At 50.7% G+C, this 22,793-nt stretch overlaps 9 protein-coding genes across 9 annotated transcripts; 2 read left to right on the top strand and 7 right to left on the bottom strand.

The window, feature by feature from the left end:
* Nucleotides 1-57: 57 nt before the first annotated feature.
* Nucleotides 58-2,243, bottom strand: P152DRAFT_243145 (putative MFS transporter). Its single transcript, XM_033674643.1, has 3 exons — nucleotides 1,854-2,243; nucleotides 1,676-1,803; nucleotides 58-1,624 (listed from the first exon to the last, which is right to left on the bottom strand). The coding sequence occupies exons 1-3, from the start codon at nucleotides 1,967-1,969 to the stop codon at nucleotides 333-335; spliced, it is 1,536 nt and encodes a 511-aa protein (XP_033536678.1). The 5' UTR covers nucleotides 1,970-2,243; the 3' UTR covers nucleotides 58-332.
* Nucleotides 2,244-6,139: 3,896 nt separating this feature from the next.
* P152DRAFT_391947 (uncharacterized protein) lies at nucleotides 6,140-6,877 on the bottom strand (the record flags this gene model as incomplete). The annotated part of the gene is made up of 2 exons (XM_033676122.1): nucleotides 6,140-6,544; nucleotides 6,599-6,877. The coding sequence occupies 2 exons, from the start codon at nucleotides 6,875-6,877 to the stop codon at nucleotides 6,140-6,142; spliced, it is 684 nt and encodes a 227-aa protein (XP_033536677.1).
* An 883-nt stretch (nucleotides 6,878-7,760) lies between these two features.
* Nucleotides 7,761-9,039, bottom strand: P152DRAFT_456082 (uncharacterized protein). Its single transcript, XM_033678922.1, has one exon. It carries the CDS (start codon nucleotides 9,004-9,006, stop codon nucleotides 7,816-7,818), a length of 1,191 nt encoding a protein of 396 aa, XP_033536676.1. The 5' UTR covers nucleotides 9,007-9,039; the 3' UTR covers nucleotides 7,761-7,815.
* Nucleotides 9,040-12,469: 3,430 nt separating this feature from the next.
* Nucleotides 12,470-13,039, top strand: P152DRAFT_471688 (uncharacterized protein; the record flags this gene model as incomplete). Its single annotated transcript, XM_033681086.1, has 2 exons — nucleotides 12,470-12,574; nucleotides 12,626-13,039. The coding sequence occupies 2 exons, from the start codon at nucleotides 12,470-12,472 to the stop codon at nucleotides 13,037-13,039; spliced, it is 519 nt and encodes a 172-aa protein (XP_033536675.1).
* Nucleotides 13,040-13,561: 522 nt separating this feature from the next.
* P152DRAFT_243041 (uncharacterized protein) lies at nucleotides 13,562-14,245 on the bottom strand. Its single transcript, XM_033674642.1, has one exon. It carries the CDS (start codon nucleotides 14,065-14,067, stop codon nucleotides 13,606-13,608), a length of 462 nt encoding a protein of 153 aa, XP_033536674.1. The 5' UTR covers nucleotides 14,068-14,245; the 3' UTR covers nucleotides 13,562-13,605.
* P152DRAFT_243023 (uncharacterized protein) lies at nucleotides 14,246-15,252 on the bottom strand. Its single transcript, XM_033674641.1, has 2 exons — nucleotides 14,479-15,252; nucleotides 14,246-14,428 (listed from the first exon to the last, which is right to left on the bottom strand). Exons 1-2 carry the CDS (start codon nucleotides 15,053-15,055, stop codon nucleotides 14,424-14,426), a joined length of 582 nt encoding a protein of 193 aa, XP_033536673.1. The 5' UTR covers nucleotides 15,056-15,252; the 3' UTR covers nucleotides 14,246-14,423.
* A 407-nt stretch (nucleotides 15,253-15,659) lies between these two features.
* On the bottom strand, nucleotides 15,660-16,816 carry P152DRAFT_391994 (chitin synthase export chaperone; the record flags this gene model as incomplete). Its single annotated transcript, XM_033676127.1, has 3 exons — nucleotides 15,660-15,866; nucleotides 15,916-16,487; nucleotides 16,579-16,816. The coding sequence occupies 3 exons, from the start codon at nucleotides 16,814-16,816 to the stop codon at nucleotides 15,660-15,662; spliced, it is 1,017 nt and encodes a 338-aa protein (XP_033536672.1).
* A 437-nt stretch (nucleotides 16,817-17,253) lies between these two features.
* On the bottom strand, nucleotides 17,254-19,956 carry P152DRAFT_456078 (uncharacterized protein). The gene is made up of 3 exons (XM_033678921.1): nucleotides 19,641-19,956; nucleotides 19,221-19,332; nucleotides 17,254-19,161 (listed from the first exon to the last, which is right to left on the bottom strand). Exons 1-3 carry the CDS (start codon nucleotides 19,790-19,792, stop codon nucleotides 17,617-17,619), a joined length of 1,809 nt encoding a protein of 602 aa, XP_033536671.1. The 5' UTR covers nucleotides 19,793-19,956; the 3' UTR covers nucleotides 17,254-17,616.
* Nucleotides 19,957-20,644: 688 nt separating this feature from the next.
* On the top strand, nucleotides 20,645-22,284 carry P152DRAFT_391352 (uncharacterized protein; the record flags this gene model as incomplete). The annotated part of the gene is made up of 2 exons (XM_033676090.1): nucleotides 20,645-21,079; nucleotides 21,133-22,284. Coding segments are annotated over 2 exons (1,587 nt in total), but the record flags the coding sequence as incomplete, so codon positions are not given.
* Between the last annotated feature and the right edge of the window lie 509 nt (nucleotides 22,285-22,793).

Raw genomic sequence — 22,793 nt, 5'->3', positions numbered from 1 at the left:
GTCGCTCAATATACTAAACATCCATTTCCACCACCTCGGATCGCTGGCTCCGCCATAATAATACGTACCGAAACATAGCGACTTTGCGGGGAAGTGTGGGGGATGGCCGCGATGGAGACACTAGAGCAGATTTGATGACGCCGGTCGTAAAGTGGATCCACTGACTTGAAAATCGAATAGAATGGATCCGCTCGCGCTCAACAGTCGGACGAAACTTTGAAACTCGAAATGATATTATAAATGAATATGCAAACATTCGAGTAGCTGATACAGCACTATCACAATACACAGGAAACCAGGTAAATAAGCCTTCCGTGACGGGTTGACCACCACTAGATCCTCCATCTGAAACCAGGATGCTTCCAATCCAAGTCCTGGATTTGACGCTGAGTGAGGCCTTCCAGTTCCTTGTCCACCTCCAGCTTCGCCCTGATCTTATTATCCGCCAGCATCCAGACCATCAGCCCGACCGTGCAGAGCAAAATGGTCGACGACGTCGCCAAATTCAGTCCGTTCCCGATCTTGTAGTTCGGTGCATCGGACGGCAAGAACGACCACGTCGAGATCAACCCTCCGATGTTCCCGAACATGACGTTCGTGCCGATAGCGGCCGAGCGTGCCGTGTCGGAAACGACGTTGGCCGCGACCTGTGCATTGCACAGAGCGCCCAAGGCGAAGGCACCGCTCGCGATGATGAACGTCGCGCCGTACCGCACTTGCGCTACGTTGCTGGCAAGGAACATGATGTATCCGATCATCACCAACGGGGATCCCGCAGCCATCGGATAGGTGCGGTTATCAGTCTTCGTGCTGATGAAGGGGAGCGCGAGGGTGAAGAACGCTCCGACCACGTACGGAGGGACGGTACGCAGCTGCTGCGTGACCACGCTGGCGTCGGGGTAGATGGTGCGCACGATCGTGGGCGCGAAGAATGCGAGACCTTGCACGGTGATGTTGTTGAGAAGGAAGATAAACGAGGTCCCGATCGTCACGGGACTGAAAATGCCTTTGATGAGTTTCTTGGTGTCCAGCTTCTCGAGAACCTCCGTGGTGCCGACTCGCTCGGACTTGACACGAGCAATGGCAAGGTCCTTCTCCTCCTGCGACAGCCAACGGGCCGTCTCCGGTCGATCAGTTAAGGTGATGAACCCGATCAAGGCCAGGCCACATGTGATGATCCCTTCGATGGCGAAGATCATCCTCCATTCTTTCAACGAACCGAAATGGTCCAGAGTGAGGATAGCGGACGCCAGAAGTCCACCAAAGGCGCCCGCTAGCGGAGCCATGACGATGTAGAGGGAGAGACGGAATGCCAATTCGGTCCTCCGGTACCATCTGGACATATAGTATGCGATACCTGGGAGCATCCCTGCTTCGAAGATACCAAGGAGGAAGCGGACGCCGCAGACGGCCGCAAGATTGTGGCAGAATGCAGTGCCCACGGAGACGATGCCAAAGGCGAGCGTGATCGCCGGGATATATTTGCCAGGTCCGAAGTACTTGCAGGCCATGTTGGAGGGGATCTCAAATATAATATATGAGATGTAAAACACCGAGAGCACGGTGTTATAGTCATAGCCTTTGAGCTTGAGATCCCTTTCGAGACCTGCCAATCTTGCATTACCTATGAAGTGGGTTAAACTAGGACAAGTATTTATGTATCAATAGTACTCACCAACATTGGCCCGATCAATAAAGCAGAAGAGATACAATAATGCCACGGTAGGTACAATCATCAAGTCGATCTTCCTTCGCAACTTTGCCTCTGCTTTGGGGTCAAATTGGACGAGCGCATTCCCGTAGCTATCACGGGGGTTAACGACACAACGACTGAAAGGGAAAATCATGCATACATGTCTGTTGCTGCATGGCCTCTCTCAGCGGCATCATGGGCGGTCCCCCAAGTTTTCTCGACGGGACCATCTTGGACGGACACCTTTTCCTCCGCGACGTGTTCCTTGTCAGCCATATTTGCTGTGACACGATGATAGCGATGGATGAAGATGAGAAAAACAAGCGCTTCCCAATTGCGGTGCGCGAAAAAAGGAAATTACCAAACCTGGGAAGTTTGAGGATCCCGAGCTCTATTTGAAAAGTCTCCTTCTCAAATTAATTCGATGCACCCCTGCCCTCGGCTCCTTGGGTTCGGTCTGTCCAAAGTTCGGGAGCGCTCGACGGTAGTCATGACCCTTGGTGAGGCTTGACGGTCGCTCAAGGGCAACCATACAGAGCAAATGCATGGCGCCGAGGAGAGGTGGACAAGGCGGAGGGCTTGCAGCTAGACCAGGGGTGGGGCAGACGCCAGACTTGTGGAGGAAACGCGGAGTTGGCGTACGACGTACTTAAATCGTAATTGTTGTGGAATTGCACACTGTGGATTGTGGGGAATGGGGAATGGCATTTCCGTATCCGTGCCCCATGACCGCCCCACAACGGCACAACCTCCGGTTGTTGGTGCTCCCACACCAAAAGTCAAACCCACGCCAAAAGTCCAATTTCACTACCATCATCTATATATCAGAACTCAGGATGTAAATCGATAAAAAAACCGAGATCCTCCGTACTAGTAGGTTGACCGAGTGCAGGAGATGGTTCCTGCTGATTTTCCTGTTGTTTTTCCTGCCGCCAGTCCCGCTGTGCCTTCCTAATTACCGCCTCCCGCTCCTTCTGACCACGCGCCTCGATATGGCGTTTCGCCTCACTAACGTACGAAGCACCGGTCTGGCTAAGTCCTGTTTTAACCTGGCGGCGACTCTTTTTGGTTTGCTGGCGTTGTGTGGCTGAAACGGACCCCTTATACGCCTCGATCTCTTCGACCGCCTTGATCAATGAGTTTGTAGCTTGGCGAACGCGATGTTGGTATTTCCGGCTAGAAAGTAGGGCCTCAGGCGTATTTATGATCTTCTGTTGTTTCCGGCGTACCGTACGAATAGTATTTGGTGGAGATGCGCTCGGTGTTGCCGTAATACTTGACGGTGGAGGCGAGCCATTGAATATCTGAAGCTCCTCTGCCTCTTGGTCAACCTGTTGCCGAAGGGTTGGCAAAATCTGCTCAGGATCGCATGGCCAAAGGCCCCTCTCTTTAAAAGCGTGTCGAATCGTACGCGATTTGAAGGCGTTTTGGCGGATCTGGGGCATTTCCGTAAGGAATGAGGCCTTGTCCGCTGCGTCGAATCCCCACCGTGAGATATGCGTATTTGTCTGCCGGAAGTAGTGTTTTAACGCAAGAAACGGCTTCCCATCGAGCGGCTGAAGGAAATGGGTCGTATGCGGAGGAAATGGGAAAAGAATAATATCAACTTTTTCGCAGAATTGAATGAACTCATGGGTAAGATGCGAAGCGTGGTTATCCATCAAGAGCAGTCGTTTCCCCTTCTTAGCCAGGTGTCTTGTATACCGATGGAAATGCTGGATCCAATCGAAGGCAATAAGGTCGTTTGACCACCTAGACTTAGAGATGTTGATACAGTAATCGTCTGGAATCTGGCCTTCGTACCATCGTTCAAGATGGTTCTCGCCCTTTAAGATAAAGTATGGCGGAAGAACGAAACCATCAGCAGCGACACACTCGATATCCGTAACCGATTCGCCTAACTCCGTACTAGGATTGCCTCGTTTTGGCCCCGGTCGGAAACTAACCACTTTTTGCCGCTTCCCTTCACCAAGGCGGAAGCCACTTTCGTCGAAATTATATATATTCCGTGCCTCGATTCCATGCTCTTGAATCTGCTCCTGAAGGAGTTGAAACCAATACTGTATATGTCCAAGATCCTCAGCGCGTAGGCGGTCGTCTTTGACTGGTTTTTGGTCGATAAGCGGAAGGGTGTGGCGCTTGATAAATTTATATTTCCAGTTCTTACTAACGTGAGGTGGCTGCGTTGTATCGAGGGCGTTTCTTCGGAGTATAGAGTTGGCGCACGCTTCGATTTCTGTAGCCGTAGGAGGCGCTCCCCACTCATCAAGCTGATGGATCCAAGCTAGGAGAGCCTTTTCTTGTAGCTGATCGAGTTTAGTCGCTTGTACGAACGGAGAACGTTTGGTATAGGATGTTTTTCCTTCAAGGCGGCCTCGAAGGACAGGCCGGCTGATTTGGAACTCACGCGCTAACGCTGAAACGTTAACCGATTTTCCTGCTTTTTTTTTTTTAGCTCTGTAGCCTTCTTGAGTGCTTTCTGTATAGTCTGCTCTGAATATTTGACGCGTTTAGACATGTTTGGTGGTATAGATTTGAAGATGATGGTAAAATTGGACTTTTGGCGTGGGTTTGACTTTTGGCGTGGGTTTGACTTTTGGTGTGGGTTTGACTTTTGGTGTGGGAGCACCAACAACCGGAGGTTGTGGGGCGGTCATGGGGCACGGATACGCTGTAGGCTGTAGCTTGCATGATGCGGGGAATTGGTGCCAGACCCTACACAGCATACTGATTCCTGCCATACTGCCATCACATGAATTCATGATCGGGAAGGATGTGAACTGCCGCCATTGTGAAATGTTCGGTTTGAATAGAGTACAGACAGACAGGCAGTTTATAAGGCCCACCATATTATTCGCTATATGTCCGATGTCGTCGACTAGGATTTCCAAGCGCTGATGACCAGAAGCTAGTAAATTAAAGACTCCCAAAGTCCCAATACCTGGTTGTGAGCTTTATGGGCGATGGTAGTCGGGTGTTGAATTATGAGTCCCGTCTCTCGGTACCGGTATGCGGAAATGGAAATCTCGGCCAGATGGATAGCCGGGGGAAGGAGTCGACGATCAACATGCCAACATTGAACATACAGCAACTACCAATTACCAAGTGACGATCTGACGATCCGACGATTGAACGGTCTTGTTTCACCTTGCAATTTTCATTTGTCGAGGATGGAGCCTAGGAGCCTAGGACCGACCAGAGTGGCCGAGTCATCTCGTTCATGGCTCGACCTCCGGGATTCGCAACCGAGTAATAAACATTGCTTTGCGGGGCTGGGGTGGGAGGACCAGCCAAGGAGCCTTGGTATGGATAGTGTGTGGCCTTTTTGACTGTTCTCCATAAGGCACGTGCTGACGACAAATCTGCAGATTTCTCGGCCTCACTGCCACATCCGGCGATGGTTCCCGGGATGGTTCGCATTGCGGTACAAATAGACAAGGTCATTATAGCCATGAGTAGAAGCCTAGTGTTGATAAATGGAATGTAAGTGGTAAGTCATAAGTGAATTGGTAGTTTCCGTAATTAGGTGATACAAATTGTTGATCGTTTTGGCGTGTCAATCAATCACGGAAACAATAGGATACCTGTTCAGAGGCAGTGAGATGCTTGTATTCGGTCAGAAGTACATAGTTTACCTTGACGGGTATATATACCCAGGCTTATGTAATCTTATGTACAACTCGCGAGGCGTCGCGAGGGATGACTAAGCGCCTCGCCTCGCCTCGACTCAATTACATACTAATCCGCCTCGCGAGGCCTGCGCGAACCATAGTTAAATATACCATCCGTAGTCCTGTATACTATATAGTGACCAATACCACGGTGGCTAAGGTCATTGAATCCTATAGAATCTGGGTCAGAACCAGAAAATACGGACTACGACGATGAAAGATTGGTAGCATACGACTAAACGGGACTAGCAACACGTGATACTGCGAAATGCGATGCCTTGATCGAGGAACGAGGCGAGGCGAGGCGATGCGCTCAATACAATCACTTGCTTCAGCAGATTCTAGAGGGGTCCCATTTGTCGTACTGTAGATATCGAATGCTTAGAAAAGCCGTCTGCTTGCCCCTATCGGTCCCTTTCATCCTTCCTTTACGTGACTGGGCCAGAATATTCATAGTAGGAGGGAGAAGACTTGCTCTTCCGGCCCATTATAATCGACTATGTGGAAAAGAAGAAGATCGTCGTGATCGCAGGGGCTGGGATATCTGTCAATGCCGGCTAGCAGCAGTATATCGACGCAAGTCACTCCAAGAAACTTTCTCCCCCTTAGGCCTTTGGCTGGAAAACGCAACTGACAACTTTGGATTTCAATAGCGTCGCTTGGTATAAGCGAGTATAGGTCTTGGATGCATTAATGAGACTCGTCGACATGATGCCAAATATCATCATTAAGCCTAGATGTCGCAGCTGGGTCAAGATGACATTGGCACGGCGTCTTAGGCGCCCTCGGGTTGCGTCGTAGGATCCGCGTCCGTATCAAGAGAACAATCACACAGTGTCCACAAGCCATCCCGCAAAGCATCTCGAATTTTGCGTTCATGACGATACCAACGCAGATTTCCTCTGTCCATTCCTGATAGCATATCAAAATGGTACTGTTGATGCTCCTTCTTTAATTGCTGGGCAAACGACTTGATCTTGACATCTGCATTATAGCGGTAGAGGTACTCGACGTGACAGGTGATATGGAGCCAATATAGCGGGTCCTCCAATGGATCATCTAGTAGAGCTCCGATAAGAGAATCAAGAAGCGCTGGGAGCCGAGGAAGTGAGAGGCCTTGCGCCATGACACGGCCCGTTGAGAAATCAAAATGCCAGTCTTTGGCATGAAGCAGGACGGTCTCTCCTGGTTCCGATATGGCGCCAACTAGACGAACTGATTGAGGATCTTGTACCTCATCTTCATTGGTTGGAGGCAGCAGTCGGCGCTGCGGCGTGTCGACAGTCGCACTTCCAATCCTTGCTGGTGCCGAGCTCAAGGTCCATCCGAGCCGCTGTATCAAAACCTCAGCGGCTTCGTCCAGGTCATTGACTAGAAGATAGTGATGAAAGATTCCTGTCGGGACACCATAGCGTCGGAGGGCGTCTTCGAACCAAATCACGTAAGGGATGTGATGATCGCGTAGGACAGTACAAGGCTGGTATCTAGCTCCTGTAAGTTCGAACTCGCGCATAAGAGTTGCCATCGCGTTTCAGGATGAAGGCAAAGTGGTATAGACGGCGGTAATTGAGGTCGGGTTGAGACTTGTGCGGCGTTGCAGTTCGACCCTAGCGTGTCGCTTAAGGCATTTGAGTTGAATTGTTCTTCTTCGGTGTGAGCAGCTCGTGTCTCATATAGGAACTTCGATGCGGTGCAAGAATGGTTGTGATGAGTGGCATTTAACCGCCGTGGCATTGACATGGAGGTGGAAAAACAGGCAATAGTCGCCGCACGTGTCGCTGCGGCAAGACTACACATGAATGTATCAGAGATCCACTTTGCTAACCACCACGATGATTTTAAAACATAGAAAGCCTATTCTTAGCCGGCTTTGTTGAGTAGCATCCTCACTTCAACCTCATTGGTAAGTCGAGATGACCAATATAGCTTCAACTGAAATTCTGCAAAGGCAAGGGCGAGAGGTATAAATGTTATCCGGTACGTCTGTTGCATTACCATTGCCAGAATATTCACCGATCTTCTCTAAGACCTCTCAGCCTCAGTTAACATCCTTATTGTTGATCTTTGGAATGTTTTTTGTGAGGGGCAATGGGGTGCGAGAGCTTATCTGAGAAAGATATAATTATGTAATTATGTTGTCTGGATTTCAGATCACGTGGCACGTGCTCTCAGCTTAGCGCACAGACCATCTCAATGAACTCTCATCTGAGACTCAGCTGACATGTAGGCTCCCCAGGCAGACTGGGGGAATGCCTCAGCTGAACCAGACACGCGGTGGAACAAAAAAGCAAGACACATGTTACTCTAGTCTTGGCGCAACTACCCCATATAAATTGTATGAAGATACAGTTCCGCATACAATACACCACGCAAAACAAGTGAAATTTAATCAGGCCTTTTGGAGGCCATTCACACTCAGATAATCAGTCTATATCTACAAAAATCTGGCGGTTAGCCCGGTCTTGGGTCCGCCATACCTCCTCCAAAGGCAATTAGTTGGCCCTCAGATTCAATGACTTTTCTCAACCGATCAGGCATAGTAAGGATTCGTCTGTTAATCCATTCCTGATCAAGATTTTCATACCAGGCCTCCTGTGCTAATTGGCGTGTTTCGTCGGGCTCCCAATGCCTAAACTTGCGTATATATTGCTTGAGAGGTTGAAAACAATCCTCGATGATCGCGAGGTCTGGAGATCCAGCGCAATTGAAGTAGGACTCGAGTCCTACGTCCTTTTTCCATTGGGATACCGCGGAAGGCTTCGTTTTGGTTGATCTTGGTGGTGCGTGTCCAGAGTCTTGGTCCTCCTCCAATACAAAATACCCATGATTTGCAATCCACGGCCTAACGATTGGTTTGAGGATCTCGTTTAAGTAGACCTCCTGCGACATCTTGGCGGTATTGTTCGTCGGTATGTTGTAGAAGACAAGAGGGCCTTTGAAATCGTATCCAACGGCTGCCCAGGCGTGGATTTTTCGTTTGTCCGCCTCATCCGGATTTGACACTCGTTGGATGCAATTCAAACAGTACCGCTGCCCTCGTTTCCGTATAATAAGGTTCTTGCCTTGGGGCCCAAGTCCAATATGGACCTCATCGCTGAATCTGACATGTTTCCAGTGTTCTGGTGTAGGATACTTGAATAACATCTTTTTCGCGTATTCAGCGCGTTTAGCAGCCAATTGAATTGAAACCCACGCTTTTCTGCATGCGATACACTTATGGTAATCCATAGTCTCCATAGCCTTTCTAATTGTACGTGGTGAACAGTCAATATCTGCTTCGTACGCGAGTCCGTCCCATGTTATAGTCCTTTCTTCGCAATCCATCGATTCAACCAGGATATCAAGGGCTGCGAGATGGGTAGGCCGGATGCGGGATTTCCGCCCGCGTGTCTCCTGTACTGATATTCGTCGGTCGCCCTTGTCAGACTTCAAGATACGGTATGCAGACGAAGGAGGGATTCTATTTCGCTTGAAAATCGCTGTATTAGAGCGGGGGGTCTCGAATCCGTACTGCCTACGACGAGCGGTTTCGTGCTCCACCTCTCCCCGAAGGCAGGCCTTTTCGGGAGTCGTATAATGACGATGAGAGGCATTTTCCTTTAATCGCTCGATTTGACGGTCTTTAGACCGTGTATAAACCATATTGGCTACGTCAATGATGGAATTTCCTAGATTAAAGACATTTTGGTTGTATGCGGGAAAATTTCGGGACATATGTGTCTTGCTTTTTTGTTCCACCGCGTGCTAACGTAATCCACCAGCGAGTCGCCCAAACCACCGAGTCGCCCACCTCAACCGTGGCCCACTACCGTAACCTGAATATCTCAACAACTACTGAAGCAATTTATTAATTAGGAAGTAGGCTAGGATCTACGTTTTCTGTTATAGCTAATTGAGGCATTGAACAGGTCTCAACTCGATGTCCTGGCTCGCGACAGCGTCCGCAACGTCGCTGGCGCCTTCCAGGAGCGTCACTAGAAGCACCATTTTGACTGATTATATCTTGATCCCGACGTTGTTCAACTAATTGAAGCCCATCAGTAATTGAGCGCGTGTCAGCGCCCTTAAGCACCTTTTTTTTGCGTTGTTTGCGCTTTGATAGCGTCTCGTTTGCCTTCCGAAGCTTTCCTATCTCGACCTCCATGATTGAAGCTCCGTGCGCGACCATTTGAACACCCTTTTCAAGGCTTGAAAAGCTTTCTAAAAGCGGTGTTGGGGAGGTATTTTGATCTCTTTGAAGGCGCTGTCGTATGTACTCTGTTTGGGACCCTATTTCAGCGACGTTGCGTGGTGTTTGCGACTCCCATTGAGTGGTCTCTGGTAATGGCGTCGGGGTCCGTAATCGGACATCAAGCTTTGAAATAACAGCTTCTGGATCGAAAGGCATTAATCCTGCGCCTCTGAAGGCGCCCTGGATATTCTCCGTAGCAATTGCTTTTTCGAAGGCGGTCTTGAAAGCAGGTAAAAAGTCCTCTTTCGTGATGTGGTTGATGCGGCACCGGATAAAGTCCTCAATCTCCTTGCTATACGCGCGCTTTAATGGCCCAAAACAGCCAACGTCGAGGGGTTGTAGCAAATGAGATGAATGCGAAGGCATGCAGAGAGTAATGATCTTCTGGTCCTTGCAGAAATCCTGGAATTGGATAGTGTCATGGCTGTTATGGCCATCCATAATCAGAAGCCGATAGGCGCCAGTCGTACGGTCTTCTGTGAAGCGATTAAAATGCTTTAACCACTCAAATCCATGCTCAAGGGACGTCCAGCCCTTCTCGCTAACTGATAGAACCCAATCAGACCTATCCGCAATCGCCTCGTACCAGGTATTGTAATGTCGAGCGCCTTTGAAGATGATGAAGGGTGGGACAACCCAACCTTGCGCGCTGGCAGCAATGATCGATGTCACCCATTCTGTATTGCCTGGCTGCAAGGTTTTTGGAGCCTGACGTCGTTCGGTACCCGTGATGACCATGCGCGTCCCGATTACGCCCATTTGAAAGCCAACTTCATCAAAGTTGTATGTATCTTCATCCAGGATACCGTATTTTGCCTTCACGTTGCGTACGAGGCGAAACCACGCGCCAATAATCTCTGGATCTTCGTTCAGGGCTCTTTTATAGTCGTACTTTCGATTAACACGTGTTTTGAGCTCTGGAACGCGTTGTACGAATCTTGAAGGCCAATTGATACCAACGTGAGCCTGACCGCGATCGCTGAGTAGCTTGTTGGCTATATCTCGCAACATATCGTAATTGAGCTGAAATCCGCGCGCGTCGACATCGAGGCAGTAGTCGATAATCACCCTTTCTTCCATATTTGAGAGCTTTTTCGAATTCGGGACACAATCGCTTCGTGCAGTCATTCCGTTGCGGCGGTCACGTAAGGTACTCCACGGGACGTTGTAAGCTTTTGCAGCTTCTCGAATTGATTGAACTTGGTCTTGTTCGATAGTCTGGATGGCTAGGTTCATTCTAGCTTCATTTGAAGGTAATTGAGGGCGCTGTTGTTGAGACATTGCGAAAAAACCGTGATGATCGCTGTTATGGAGATGAGGTGGGCGACTCGGTGGTTTGGGCGACTCGCTGGTGGATTACGTTAGTTAGTTAACTAGTTAGTTACTTCAAAGTTGATTGTTGGTGTCAATTTCAACTTTCAATCCGGGACTTTACATCTGCATGCACCGGCTTTACCTCTCTTCTCTCCGTCAAATGTCACAGATGATGTCCAAATTTAAAGTTGGAACCACGGCAAAATTCTATGTCTATTTCTGCTGCCGCATTATTTGTTCTATTCGAGTCATTATATTGGTATCCAAGAATAACCCCATGTCCCTTACCACCTTGATGTTTCCGAGTTATCCGCCGTAGGGCTGAGTCCAAACCGACTTGGGTTACCGTCCGAGCGACCATGCATAGTTGCCTTCGATGCTAATACTCAACGATAAATAATGGGGTGCGGCATCGAAATTGTCATGCCCCTTCTGCATGGCTATATCCGAGACTCGCACTAGCTTGAGCCTTTCTGCGATGACGACATAAAATTCTTCTGGTTGTCTCAATTAGGAAGGACGAGAGCCAAACATGGCGTATTGTGGAAGCTGAGCGAACCTGGAGTGTTAATGCATATTGGATATGGAAGTACAGATGTAGGGCTTTGGAGTTCGGACGTAGGACCCATCTACATGACAACGACGCTAGAAGGGTGCTAGAAGGGCGCTAGAAGGACGGGAGCAGGTCACACGATGGGTTTGGCGAATACCGGATGCGTTCGGCAGTTCGAGCATGAAGCAGAACTGCAGTGTCCACGACCACACGATAGCGGATAGGTTGAGGGATGTACATCCCCAAGTCGGCAACAAGGAGCCAGCCCTACCGGTAGCAAAGAAGCCTTTAGCTCGGCCGACTAGCGACTTCTTGTTGGTCGGCAAGAAGGTTGGCACTGCGATCTACTGCGGTGTCCATGTTGACACAACGATACGGAGTGACTCATCCCGATCTCTTAGTTGGTAGGGCGGTGACACTAATTGGTCGGACTTTGGTCAATTGCATGGGTGGGAATTATTTGGATTTCAATTATTCGGAAGTCGGGTCGCCCCCCTGATTAATATTCAACTCCCTGCCGAATCAAAACGGACTTATCGGACGCAATACGAATGCTCTACGTACCTTTCAAACATCTCCAGTCTCTAGACCACCTTGCTGACACTTCTACTCCCCATGAGAATGATGAGCCTCTGAAAGATGATTTGTTCTGGCCGACAAAGCCATGAGCGCCATATTACGCCCCTGGTTGCTTACCACGCTTTGCATCGAGAATATGCATGCATACCATCATCGGCAGGCATTTCAGCCGACTGCGGCACAGATCTGACGTTTCCCCATGGCCGTTTTTGATCATGGATGCCGACCCTCCGGTCTCCAGTGACATCCTCATGCCGAATATAAAGATAGATGAGTCTGACGATTTGGATCCTTCCCGCAGACATATCAACATATCGCCAGTACAACCACTGCCAAATCAGTCGAAATTCAGTCTAAGATTAACATCTCATATTGAAATACGTTTAACATTCAAGATATCATTACTCTATCCCTGAACTGTTCAAGGAATGGACCCTTCATACTCATATTCGCAATGGTCCGATTATAATAATGCTTACTATACCACGGACCCTTCTATAATCAGCCCAAGTTCAACATCATCATCCTCTCCTGTACGTCATTTGAGAATGTCCGCTTCCAGAACCCGTACTAACCGTCCATAGACCATCTCCAACCTTCAACACCACGGTGCTCAGTACGCTCAATACTCCTACCCAACCGAATCCGCTTCCTCACCCGGCACGGTCTCCGGTCCTGACAGCGTCGTCGGCGAGACCAACACATCATCCTCCTCGAAGTCCGACCGGGTCTACTCAACTAGCGCCAAGCGCCGCGCCCAGAACCGCCTCGCCCAACGCGCCTTTCGCGAGCGCAAGGAGAAATACGCCCGCGATCTCGAGCACGAGTACGCGTCGCTGATGAACAAGTATTCCAACTTGGAGATTCAGTACGCAGAGCTGGATACCAACTGCCAGAAACTAAGGCAGGCGGTCGAAGTGCTGATGTCGCAGGAGGAGGGATCGAATGGCACGGACCCGAGGTTAAAACGGCTGGTGGACGTGTTGTCGCAGGTTTAGTCGGAGTTTTATTGGGCGTATAACGGGATTCACGACGTTACGAACGGGAACTCGGGGTTATGGAGGAGCGGATTGGAATTAACACATGTACTTTTTCCGTGTAGGACCGATGATGGAAATGTGTATGACTTTATACTACTTAATAGGGAGACGAATTTTGCTGTTGAGCTGGCATGGTTGAGATAATAGAATTTACATTATGCTCCATTTCCCAAAGCTCATCCATCACCGGTTCTGCATAATGCCTCTAGAGCGTAGGATGTCAAAGGTGAAGCATCATCAATTTCTTGCGCCTCGGATAGGTATGTATCATATTGAAACCGCAACTGTGAACAAGACTCTATCGGAAGTCAATCGATCATCACCGATATTCTTCACTTCAAATTACTCCCTAGTGGCTTATAAGAAAGCAATCACATTCTTCCTAATTCTATTGTACGCCCGAACGCCAAAATCGCAAGCAACCCCAGCTTTCTAGTTTCTAAGGCTTCGCCTCGGTGATCTTCCCACTACGGCCTAACATTCTTCGTTTCAGACGATTCCAGGCCCGCCGTGTGCTCGAGATACTAGCTTAAGAGTCTCCATCCCCGGGCATAGGCCTGGTGGACTTTCCACGAATGGCGAGTTTTCTCATATAAAGGCAGCGGCTCGCTTGCGGGAACCGGAGTTCTTGGGGAGACTAGCTCCTGGGATGGAGTTAGCCTCCTCGGTGGGAGTAGGTTCTTCGGTGCCCTCACCTTGCTCGGCGGTTTTGTCCTCTTCAGCGGGACTGGTCTTGTCGCTCGGGCTGTCCTCGTCGGCGGGATTGTCTTCGTCGGGATTGTCTTCATCAGTATTGTTTTCCCCGGGGTTGTTTTCGTTGGGATTGTCTTCGTCGGGATAGTCGTCGGTGGCGTGATTGGCCTCCACAGCAACGGTGGTCTCCACAGAGTAGTAAACCGGATCATAATCCCACTCGTTCGCCTCGCTGTGCTCTCTTCGCAGACAATCGTCGGTATAAGAGCAAAAGAGGAAATTGCTGAGGCCATGCAGTCATGAATTTTGTGTGGTTCCAGTCTACATCCTGTTAGTGCACAAGATCGAGACAGTCTTGCGTCGCCTCTTCCATTGCGACCTTCAGCTCGTCAAGCGTTCGTTCGTTGTGCATGCTATGATTGTCGATTCTCTTTGGAACTTCCGGTGTAGTGCCGGGAGGAGCGCGACGTCTACCCATGCGTAGTCTCGCAAAGTTTGGGAGAGTGGTCTCTCAGACTAGATTTCAGTAGCTCACGATTCGCTGGGGGGAGCCTCATCTTTGGAAGCGGGCTCGCCCTTGGAAGCGGGCTCGTCCTCAGAAGCGGGCTCGTCCTTAGAAGAGGGCTCATCTTTGGGAGATACCTATACTTTAAACTTAGCCGCGCCATTAGCTTTGATCTTCGAGAAGCGTTCTTTGCACCCACCACATATGTTCAAGTCCTTGCGCGCATGAGCAAACCCAACCACCCCGCCCTTCAACCCAATCCCCGTCTCCAGGGCCATCACCTGGATAACATCCACACCGCGCATAGCGACGTCGTGGATCGCGAACGGGAACCAATGGTCCCAGAACGCCTTCTTGAACTCTGCGTTCGCGAGGAGGGACCGGAGGGTCTCACCCGTGCCCCCGGGGGTATCGAAGGCAGCAATTTTCAGGTGAAGGGTATCGACGAGATACACTGTGTTAATCGTGCAGATGAGGATTTGCATGGGGGCGATACTTTCGCCTTCCCCATCGGAGCCTTCTAGGTCGATGAACAGATTTGGGATTTCGTCGGAGTTCTGGGCAGTGACAATGGAATTTATCATATCGTGGACGGCCAGCTCCTCGCCGACCCATTCGACAATTGGGCCGACGCGGGTACAATTATTCGCAATCCTCTCAGGATGCCGAACCATGGCGATGAGATCCACCGCTGAAGTGTCCGTGTTGCTGGAACGATTGTCACCACTGAGATCTTGGGACCAGTCCGTCTCCACTTCGGGGATGAAGCCGCCCATTTTGTCGGTCAGATCTGGGTGCAACAATTCGTAAACTGTAATCAATGGGATTTAGTGAGGTCCGGTTCATCATCTGAGGACCACGAATACTTCATATATATGCTGGATGTTCCATTGCCCTTGGAAACAAAGCCTTTATCCACTCCTGAATGGGAATGGTTTTTGGATAAACGGAGCATTCATAGTTCAGAGCAAAGCCATTCATTATTAGTGGTAGCAGAAAGCCTGGTATTTTTGACTCGTGAAACTGACTCGAGGCATTCAAGGGGACGGAAGGAGCGGGAGTAAATATTATATGGATGATTGGACGTAGTTGAGGATATACGACACGAAGAACTTCGATATCGATGCAGGGATCTGATGGGAATGAAATATGACTTCATAATAGTCGAGAATGTTCATGAAAACCTTTCAATGCGCAATTCGCCCGGCATTCTTGTATCGTCCCGGTCCGAACTCCATTAACCTTTCCAGTGCTACGCAGGTCCAAGTACCAACAACCAAAGAAAATCATGCTAAGCAATACCTGAACGCCACCGCAATGCGATCATGCCATGTATTATTAGACCAAGGAAATCCGCACTGCCCACAACCTAGACATAAATTAATAAGCAAACCCTCCTCCTCCATAGCCGGAGCTCCGACGCTGGACGGGCTGTTGGTATAGGCTGGTGGAGTATTCCGAGTTGTTGCCATCTTGATAGATGGTGGTTCGTCGCTCGTCTTCGGGGAGGAGCTCTTTCACCTCCCAGTTGTTCATTTTTGTTCCGACGGAAAATTCTAGATCCTCCTTCGTGATAGAATCCCAGTACTGCGGACGACGTCAGCTTTAGCGCAACCGGAAAGGAGAGGGACCTTACTTTGTAGACCATCATGACTGCCAATAGATTGCAGATTGTCGCGAAGAACAGTCCGTCAAGGTAATGTTGAACGTTGTCGCAGATTTTGTCGCTGAAGACATATAGGATGACCTGCCCGATGACGAAAAAGAAGATTCCAAAGGCGATATCGCCGAGAGGCCAGCGATCTTGCAGGGTGTTGACGACCAGGAGCACCTGCATCAATGCGTAGATCACGAGGAAGATGCCGTTAACCAGGTAGAGCACGATAAACAGCCCGATGGTTTTCTCGGGACCCATGCCCGACCATTCCTTGAACGTGGCGAGCGAAATGAAGAAAGACAAGGCGAAGAAGATCATGGAGACCGCTCGGAGGGTCCATACGGATAGCGTGGTGCCGTCTTCGTAGAGTTGGAATCCGACGAAGCCGTTGATGAGGAGGCATGTGCAAAGCGCGGAAGTCAGTCCATTCTGAACCGCGGAGAAGTATGCGTACGCTTCGGACCCAGGAGGGACGACACCGGAGTCAAGGACGAGGGAGGCGACCGTGAGGAGCATGTAGAAGTAAAAGAATGTGGTGATTTCCTTTCGTCCTGGGTACAGTCAGCATTTGATTCCACTTCGTATAGCCTCGCAAACGGAGACTCGTAGCAGGCGGCCAAGATCATGGCACAACACACATACCGACTGCGGTAAACTTCGACCGCACATGAATGATCATGATCGAGGTCATGATCAACGCCAGGATATGCATGAAGTCATTGGCGCCCTGGAATATCACTGTGTTGGCCAGTTCGATGGATCGCGAGTAGCAGGTGGCTTGGATCCCGGCCGAGGTGGAGATCTTCGACGGCGGTCCGATCAACGTGCACAGCGGGAGTCCCGTCTTCTCGCATAGTGTCGTGAAGTCGCCGAAACCCATTTTGGATGACTTGAGGCGCTGAAGCGCTCGGGTTGGGGTGTGACTATGGTTCCGGAGTCGAGAGGGATTGTAGCGCGATGAACGAAAGGGGTTGCGAAGGGGTGGAGAGGCGGTGGAGAGAATAACGAGAGTATATGAATGAAGGACAATAGGATGATTTGGCAAACGGATCGTGGAGCACTCTCACGTCTCGCACAGTGCGTTGGAAGAATTGGTGAAGATGTCAGGAGCAGCCCGACAGTCCGGAAGGTGGACGAAGTCAACAGTAAGTGAACTGTGTTGCAGCTAAGCCTAATTAGGAACGCTAGTCCAAATTTAGCATCACTCAAGCAACCATCCTAAACCCTTCCAGGCCTTTATGGGCTTCTTCACATCGCCACTTCATGAGTACTATGTAATGAGATGCTACGGAGTACTTGGTTTAATTCTTCCGAGCGGTCCTGGAGGCCCCCTGCAGGGGGTGGATTGAGTATTTTCTAGGATACATCTACGTCAACAGGGAAAGCTCTCATTGCAATTTCTTTGTAATGGACATGCAGTGATCGTCTATCAGAGTCCCAAAGTGAGAAGTTACACAGACATGGACTATGAAACGCCAGAAACCATAAGTAGCCCCAAATAATGGTACTTGACACCAATGCTGCGCATCATCCCTTCATATGCTGTCCCGACACAAACCTCATGACCTCATCGTAACAAAACACCGGCAAAATCGATCGAAAGGATCTAGACGCAACTCGTACCACCAGGCGAAAAGCAAGAAAAGTAAGGGACCAATCTGGTCCAAGCCGACATGCTGCCTATACCCAAGTCCCACCTCGCAACTTCAACAACCCCTCCACACAATCCAGATCATCCCCACTCCCAACACTAAGCGGTCGATCGACCTCTTCGCTCGCGCTCGAGCCCGCACTGAAGCTGCCGTTCCTCGCTTTCTTCGCTGCCGGCGTTCCGAACCCGACCGCCTCACTCACTTCACGCAGATTCTCCCCCAGCGGATGCGCGCCGAAGCTTGGGGCGTGCGGCTGGGAGTTCGGATGTCGCGGCGCGGCGATGCGGGTCCCAGGAACCCAGTTCTCCTTGTCTCCGTCGGAGTCGTCGAGAGCGTATATCTGAATCTCACCTGGCTTCGCCAGTTTCTTGCCGTCTTTGCCCGCGTTGGCGCGCGATGCCGATGGAGTAATGTTTGTGGCCCCAGCTTTGGGGCCAAGGACCCGAGTTCCCGAGGACTGCAGCCTGGAAACCGAAGACTGGGAACGCTGTAACCCCGGACGAGCATCCGACGAGGTCTTCGACCGCTTGTTCTGCCCCTGCGACCCCGATTCCGCCAACCCACGCTTCCGCGACGCGGCTTTCTGCGCGGCCTGTTTCTCACGCACTTCCGCCGTCCTCCGCCGTTCGCGGATCAGACCGATCGCCGACGCCGCCGAGCCGCTGCTCTCGGCCTGTGCCTGGGTTTGCAACGAGGAGCGTTCTTCGGCGTCGCACCAGAATGTCCAGGCACGGGAATCGCGGGACCGGCCGTGTCCGGACTCGGTACGGGTGAGCTTTCGGGTGGTAGAATCCGTGGGGAAGGGAGATGGGATGGAGGGGCTGGCGGCGCTCAGGCTGCGGCGAAGTTGGGGAGGACGGATTGGAGGATCGGTGAAGCTGGTTGACGAGGGAAGATTGGGTGGGGTAACTCGGGGTGGGGATGGGGAAGGGGAAGGGTTGTTTTCGTCGATGATTCGAGCCTGTCCGTCGGCGGTCGTCGAAAGGCGTAGACTTGTAGAGCGCTGGAGGACTCTAGAGCGCTGCTTTTGAGATTCCTCATCGCCGTTGGCCTCGTTGGATGAGGCTTCCGGCTCCAATGTAGAAGATTGCTGGGACACGTCATACGCCCGTTCCTGTTGAAGAAAGGAAGCACCCCGACGGTTTGCAATATATCCAGGCTTGTGTTTTTGAGTTTCCTGAGACGGCTGTTCTTGGGAACTCGGAATGGTCGCCAAACTGTCAAAAGACACCGAGGAAAGCAATGATGGATGTGCCAATGAGTCTTGGGATTCTTCTTTCAGACCTGGTTCCACGTTCGTAGTGCCTAGACTTTGCTCCGTATCTTGCTCATAGAATTCTCTTCTCTCTTCTCCACCGTCTGTTACGCGTTCGGACGCGATTCCCACTTCCGTGTTGGACTGGAGATTGGTCGGTGATACTTGCTCCATATCTTCGCTTTCCGAAGAACATGAGGGTGGGAGATCTGACGAGCGATCCGACTCGCTGTGGAGGGAAATGTTGGACGACTTTTCGTCGTCCGGTATTGGCCGAGAGCGGCGACGATCACTCTGACGACGGTTTTGAAACCAAATCTGAATGGTCGAATGTCAGGGGTGCTGATGTAACCGGTTCATGGAAGTTCGTCGTGTACCTGAAGTTCCTTCTGGCCTAATGCTACCTTTTGCGCCAACGCGGTACGGGTGGCTCGATCAGGCTTTGGGTTCCGTTGGTACTCATCTTCGAGGACCTTTTGGTCGCTAGGACTATAATGTGGGTTAGAGCTGTTCTCTGGAGATATCTGGTGGCATTCAAGAACAAAACATGGAAGTCTGGCTCGTCCGTCCATTGCCCCGCACCAGCTCGGTGCCTCCATATCCAAGTCCATCCTTCCATATCCAAGCCGCAGAACAATCAGAGTAGTAAGGTGGTATGGAAGGAAAACAAACGCTACCCATAAGAGAAGACTAGAGCTGCTGTGGAACATGTCGGGATTGATGGAAGGAGTTCAGGTAACGACATCCAGAGACGCGTGCAAAACGCGTACGAATGACGCGAAACTTGAGATACTGACCTCGTCCTTCGCCTTTTCTGGCGTACCAAAGGCTTATTATCCACGTCAGGAGGCAATTGCTTCAACAGAGTATCTTGAGAATGATTCAGGAAGGCCACATTGGGTCCGGCAGTCAAGACGATTTCCTTGTCCTCTGATGACTCGGAAGCCATGTTTAGACGGAAATTGGGGAGGAGTAACCAAGGAGAGGAATCCGATACAAATAGATTTGAAGATAACTTGAAAATAGAAAGGAGGAAATCTCCCAAACTTAAAAGAAAGAGAACGGCGCGTGTGATTGAGATGAGACGACTGGGGATGCGCGTCAGGTGTCTTGTGAAGTCGTGGCGTGGAGTCGTGACGGCGTGGAGTTGTGGATCATCAGATGCCACTGCACGTCTGCACGTGACTGAAATTCGCTTGGAATCTGGAACGCCACATACGCCACACCTTCACGACTACGCGTGTGCACGTGATTTCGAGTTTGGTGGAGTAGTGGACACGATGATGGAGACAACATCGTGACAGAAGAGCTGCATAGTATGAGCCACGTACGGAATACATCACGAAGCTATTAAACTCACGTTGATATCTACCCGTTCGATCCTTTATCAGTTGCAATTGGAGAGACCCTGAGGTAACGCCATTGTTCCTTAATTGGCCAAATATCTCTGATCATCCGCCTCCTTAAGTTATTGTTTCCTGGAATCTATCCCTTGAACCCACCTCCTTTGCGCCCTTCACCAGCCAATCTACCCCACGTCACCTTCTTTCTTTTGAGCACGAGGCCTTATATCCTTCCAAATGCCGGAAGCTGAAGATAAGGCGAAAGCCGAGCGGTTGGCCGCCGCCAAAAAGCGGGTAAGCCCCCTGAATCCACATTGACGTACGTTCACTAATCCGTTCTCGTCCAGTATGGCCAACTCAAGAAACAAAATGAAGGCAAGGTCAAAAAAGCGGAAGCAAAGAAAGACGGCAAACCAGAACCATCCAAAACCGCTGAAGACGCAACTGCGAATGAATCGGCTGACACTGAAACACCTGCGGCGGATTCCATCAAAGATGAGGAACAAGTTGCCGAAGAGACGACCACGGATTCTCCCGAAAAGAAACCCAAAGCTTCTCATGGTAGACAGCCTTCTCAGTCGATACAGTCCAAAATGCGATCCGAGGCCTTTCGGGGAGGGCACGGGCCGACATCTCCCACGGCATTGAAGTCTCCAACCCAAGTCACAAGTCCGGCAGATGATGTCCAAGATATATATCGGAAGCAAGTCCAGCGAATTGAGCAGCTCGAGCAAGAGAACAAGAAATTGGTGGCGGAGGCGCGAGAGAACAGCGACAAGGTGAAGAAGGTGCAGGATGAACTCGAAGAGTTGAGGGAGGCTCATGCAGATGGGGCGGAAATTAAGTCCAAGGCAGATCAGGCGGAGCAGTTTTCCAAACAAATTGAAGAGCTGGTATGCAGGTTTGCTCTGCGGTACATCAATTGCGATGCTAACGATCCGCGTAGAAAGCTGAGGTCGCCTCGTTGCAACGTCAGAACACCCAGTTGCAGTCTGCCGCAAAGCGTCGCGTCAGTAGCAACAGCCCGTCCAATGCCGATAGCTCCGATTTACAAGCACAGTTGGATTCCAAATCATCCACAATTGAGTCGCTCGAGCTGGAGATTTCTTCTCTCAACAACCAGCTGACCTCCTCTCAAAATACGATCACGTCCCAAGCCATGCAGATCACTGCGCTCGAGTCTTCGGTCCAGAAAGCAGAATCCAACGCTTCGAGCACCTCCCTGGAACTGGCTGACCTTAAACAAAACCTCGCTCGTGCCTCGGATCGGGCCCTGAAGGAAGGAACTTCCAAGAGTTCGCTTGAAACTCGCATTGCCCAACTTGAAACGGAGAAAGATGCCTCGACTCGTCGGGCGGAAGAAGCAGGCAAACGGGCCGAGACGCTCGAGAAGAAAGTGGAAACGTTGACAACGTTGCATCGAGAAGCCGACGCGCGGACCCAATCTCGCATGCGGGAGACCGCAGCCACCGAACGGGAAGCACGCGACCTCCGAACCCAAGTGGCGCGGTTGACCGATCAAGTCGTTCGACTCAAAAAGGCCGGTGCGCTTGAAGGCCACGACGATGGGGACGACGTAGCTGAACTTGAGGATGAAGAGCGACGCAAACTGGAAACGCAGATCCGCGAACTGGAAGCGGAGAACTTCGATCTGCGTCGCGGGGTGTGGCGAGACCGGCGGAAAGAGCTGCAACCCGGCATGGAACACGCGGTGTTCGACGATGTCGACCTGTCCCCCGACGGCATGCCACCCGGGCGCCGAAGTTCCTTGATGCCTCGTGGGAGAGGCGGAAGCCGCGCCGGCAGCACCTTCACCGATGTCATCAACTCCGGCATTTCCGCCTTTACCGGGCAGTCGGTGCGACGACTATCCAGTGCCGGCGCGTCGCAGCAACCGCGGAAACAGAGTCTCGGACTGCTGAGCGACGATGGCGATTTTGAGTTCGATGAGGACGCGTTTAGGCAGGCGCAGGAAGAGGAGGCGAAGAAACGCCTAGAGCGGATTAAGGAGATTAAGAGAGGGTTGAAGCGGTGGGAGGGATGGAGGGTGGATTTGGTTGAGATCCGGGTCGCCCAAGGGGGGGTGTTTGATGTCTAGATGTCGAATGCGCATAATATTTCTACCTCTCGGGCATTTAGGTCTTGGATGCATATTTTGATGTACTAATCCAGCTCTATCTGGGCCGCCAACCTGGTTTTCTTCGGACTTTAGCAACCCAATTGTGCTCTTTGGGCTGGCTGCTCTATCATAGATGGGTGATATTTATGTTGACTTGCGCATCGCGGAATTATAGCTCTGGATGCGCATAAGGTCCGGGCGATTGCAATTCGGCAATCCTCGCACTTAGTAGTATAGGTGGCCCCTGGGCAGAGAGCTGAGGACGATGGCGAGGAGGATCGTGCTGTAGAGTCGCGTGATCGGAGCCATTGAGGTTGGAATTGTGAAGTGGTTGTAATTAGTCAAAAACCTTAGTATTTCTACCTCATTCATTATCCTATGCGAAGGGTATATGGCATTCTAACTTCCCATCGAATATGTTCGTCACGTTAGAGGGCTCAATCGTTCGAAATTTACGGAAACGCATGTAAGTGCTAGCTCGCTAATAT

The sequence above is a fragment of the Eremomyces bilateralis genome (assembly GCF_010015585.1).
Source record: "Eremomyces bilateralis CBS 781.70 unplaced genomic scaffold P152scaffold_4, whole genome shotgun sequence".
In the NCBI taxonomy this organism is placed as follows: domain Eukaryota; kingdom Fungi; phylum Ascomycota; class Dothideomycetes; order Eremomycetales; family Eremomycetaceae; genus Eremomyces; species Eremomyces bilateralis.
The sequence above is the reverse complement of the archived record's forward strand: the minus strand, read 5'-3'. Positions and strand labels throughout refer to the sequence as shown.

Bases quoted from the DNA above. Each gene is read 5' to 3' on its own strand.
- P152DRAFT_243041 (XM_033674642.1), bottom strand. From the start codon at position 14,067: ATGGCCTCAGCAATTTCCTCTTTTGCTCTTATACCGACGATTGTCTGC.
- P152DRAFT_243145 (XM_033674643.1), bottom strand. From the start codon at position 1,969: ATGGCTGACAAGGAACACGTCGCGGAGGAAAAGGTGTCCGTCCAAGAT. The intron at 1,804-1,853 runs GTATGCATGATT...CCCCCGTGATAG, and splicing joins GGCCATGCAGCAACAGACAT to CTACGGGAATGCGCTCGTCC. The intron at 1,625-1,675 runs GTGAGTACTATT...CCCACTTCATAG, and splicing joins TATTGATCGGGCCAATGTTG to GTAATGCAAGATTGGCAGGT.
- P152DRAFT_243023 (XM_033674641.1), bottom strand. From the start codon at position 15,055: ATGGGCGGCTTCATCCCCGAAGTGGAGACGGACTGGTCCCAAGATCTC.
- P152DRAFT_456078 (XM_033678921.1), bottom strand. From the start codon at position 19,792: ATGGCTTCCGAGTCATCAGAGGACAAGGAAATCGTCTTGACTGCCGGA. The intron at 19,333-19,640 runs GTCAGTATCTCA...CCCACATTATAG, and splicing joins CAGAAAAGGCGAAGGACGAG to TCCTAGCGACCAAAAGGTCC. The intron at 19,162-19,220 runs GTACACGACGAA...TCGACCATTCAG, and splicing joins TAGGCCAGAAGGAACTTCAG to ATTTGGTTTCAAAACCGTCG.
- P152DRAFT_456082 (XM_033678922.1), bottom strand. From the start codon at position 9,006: ATGGTTTATACACGGTCTAAAGACCGTCAAATCGAGCGATTAAAGGAA.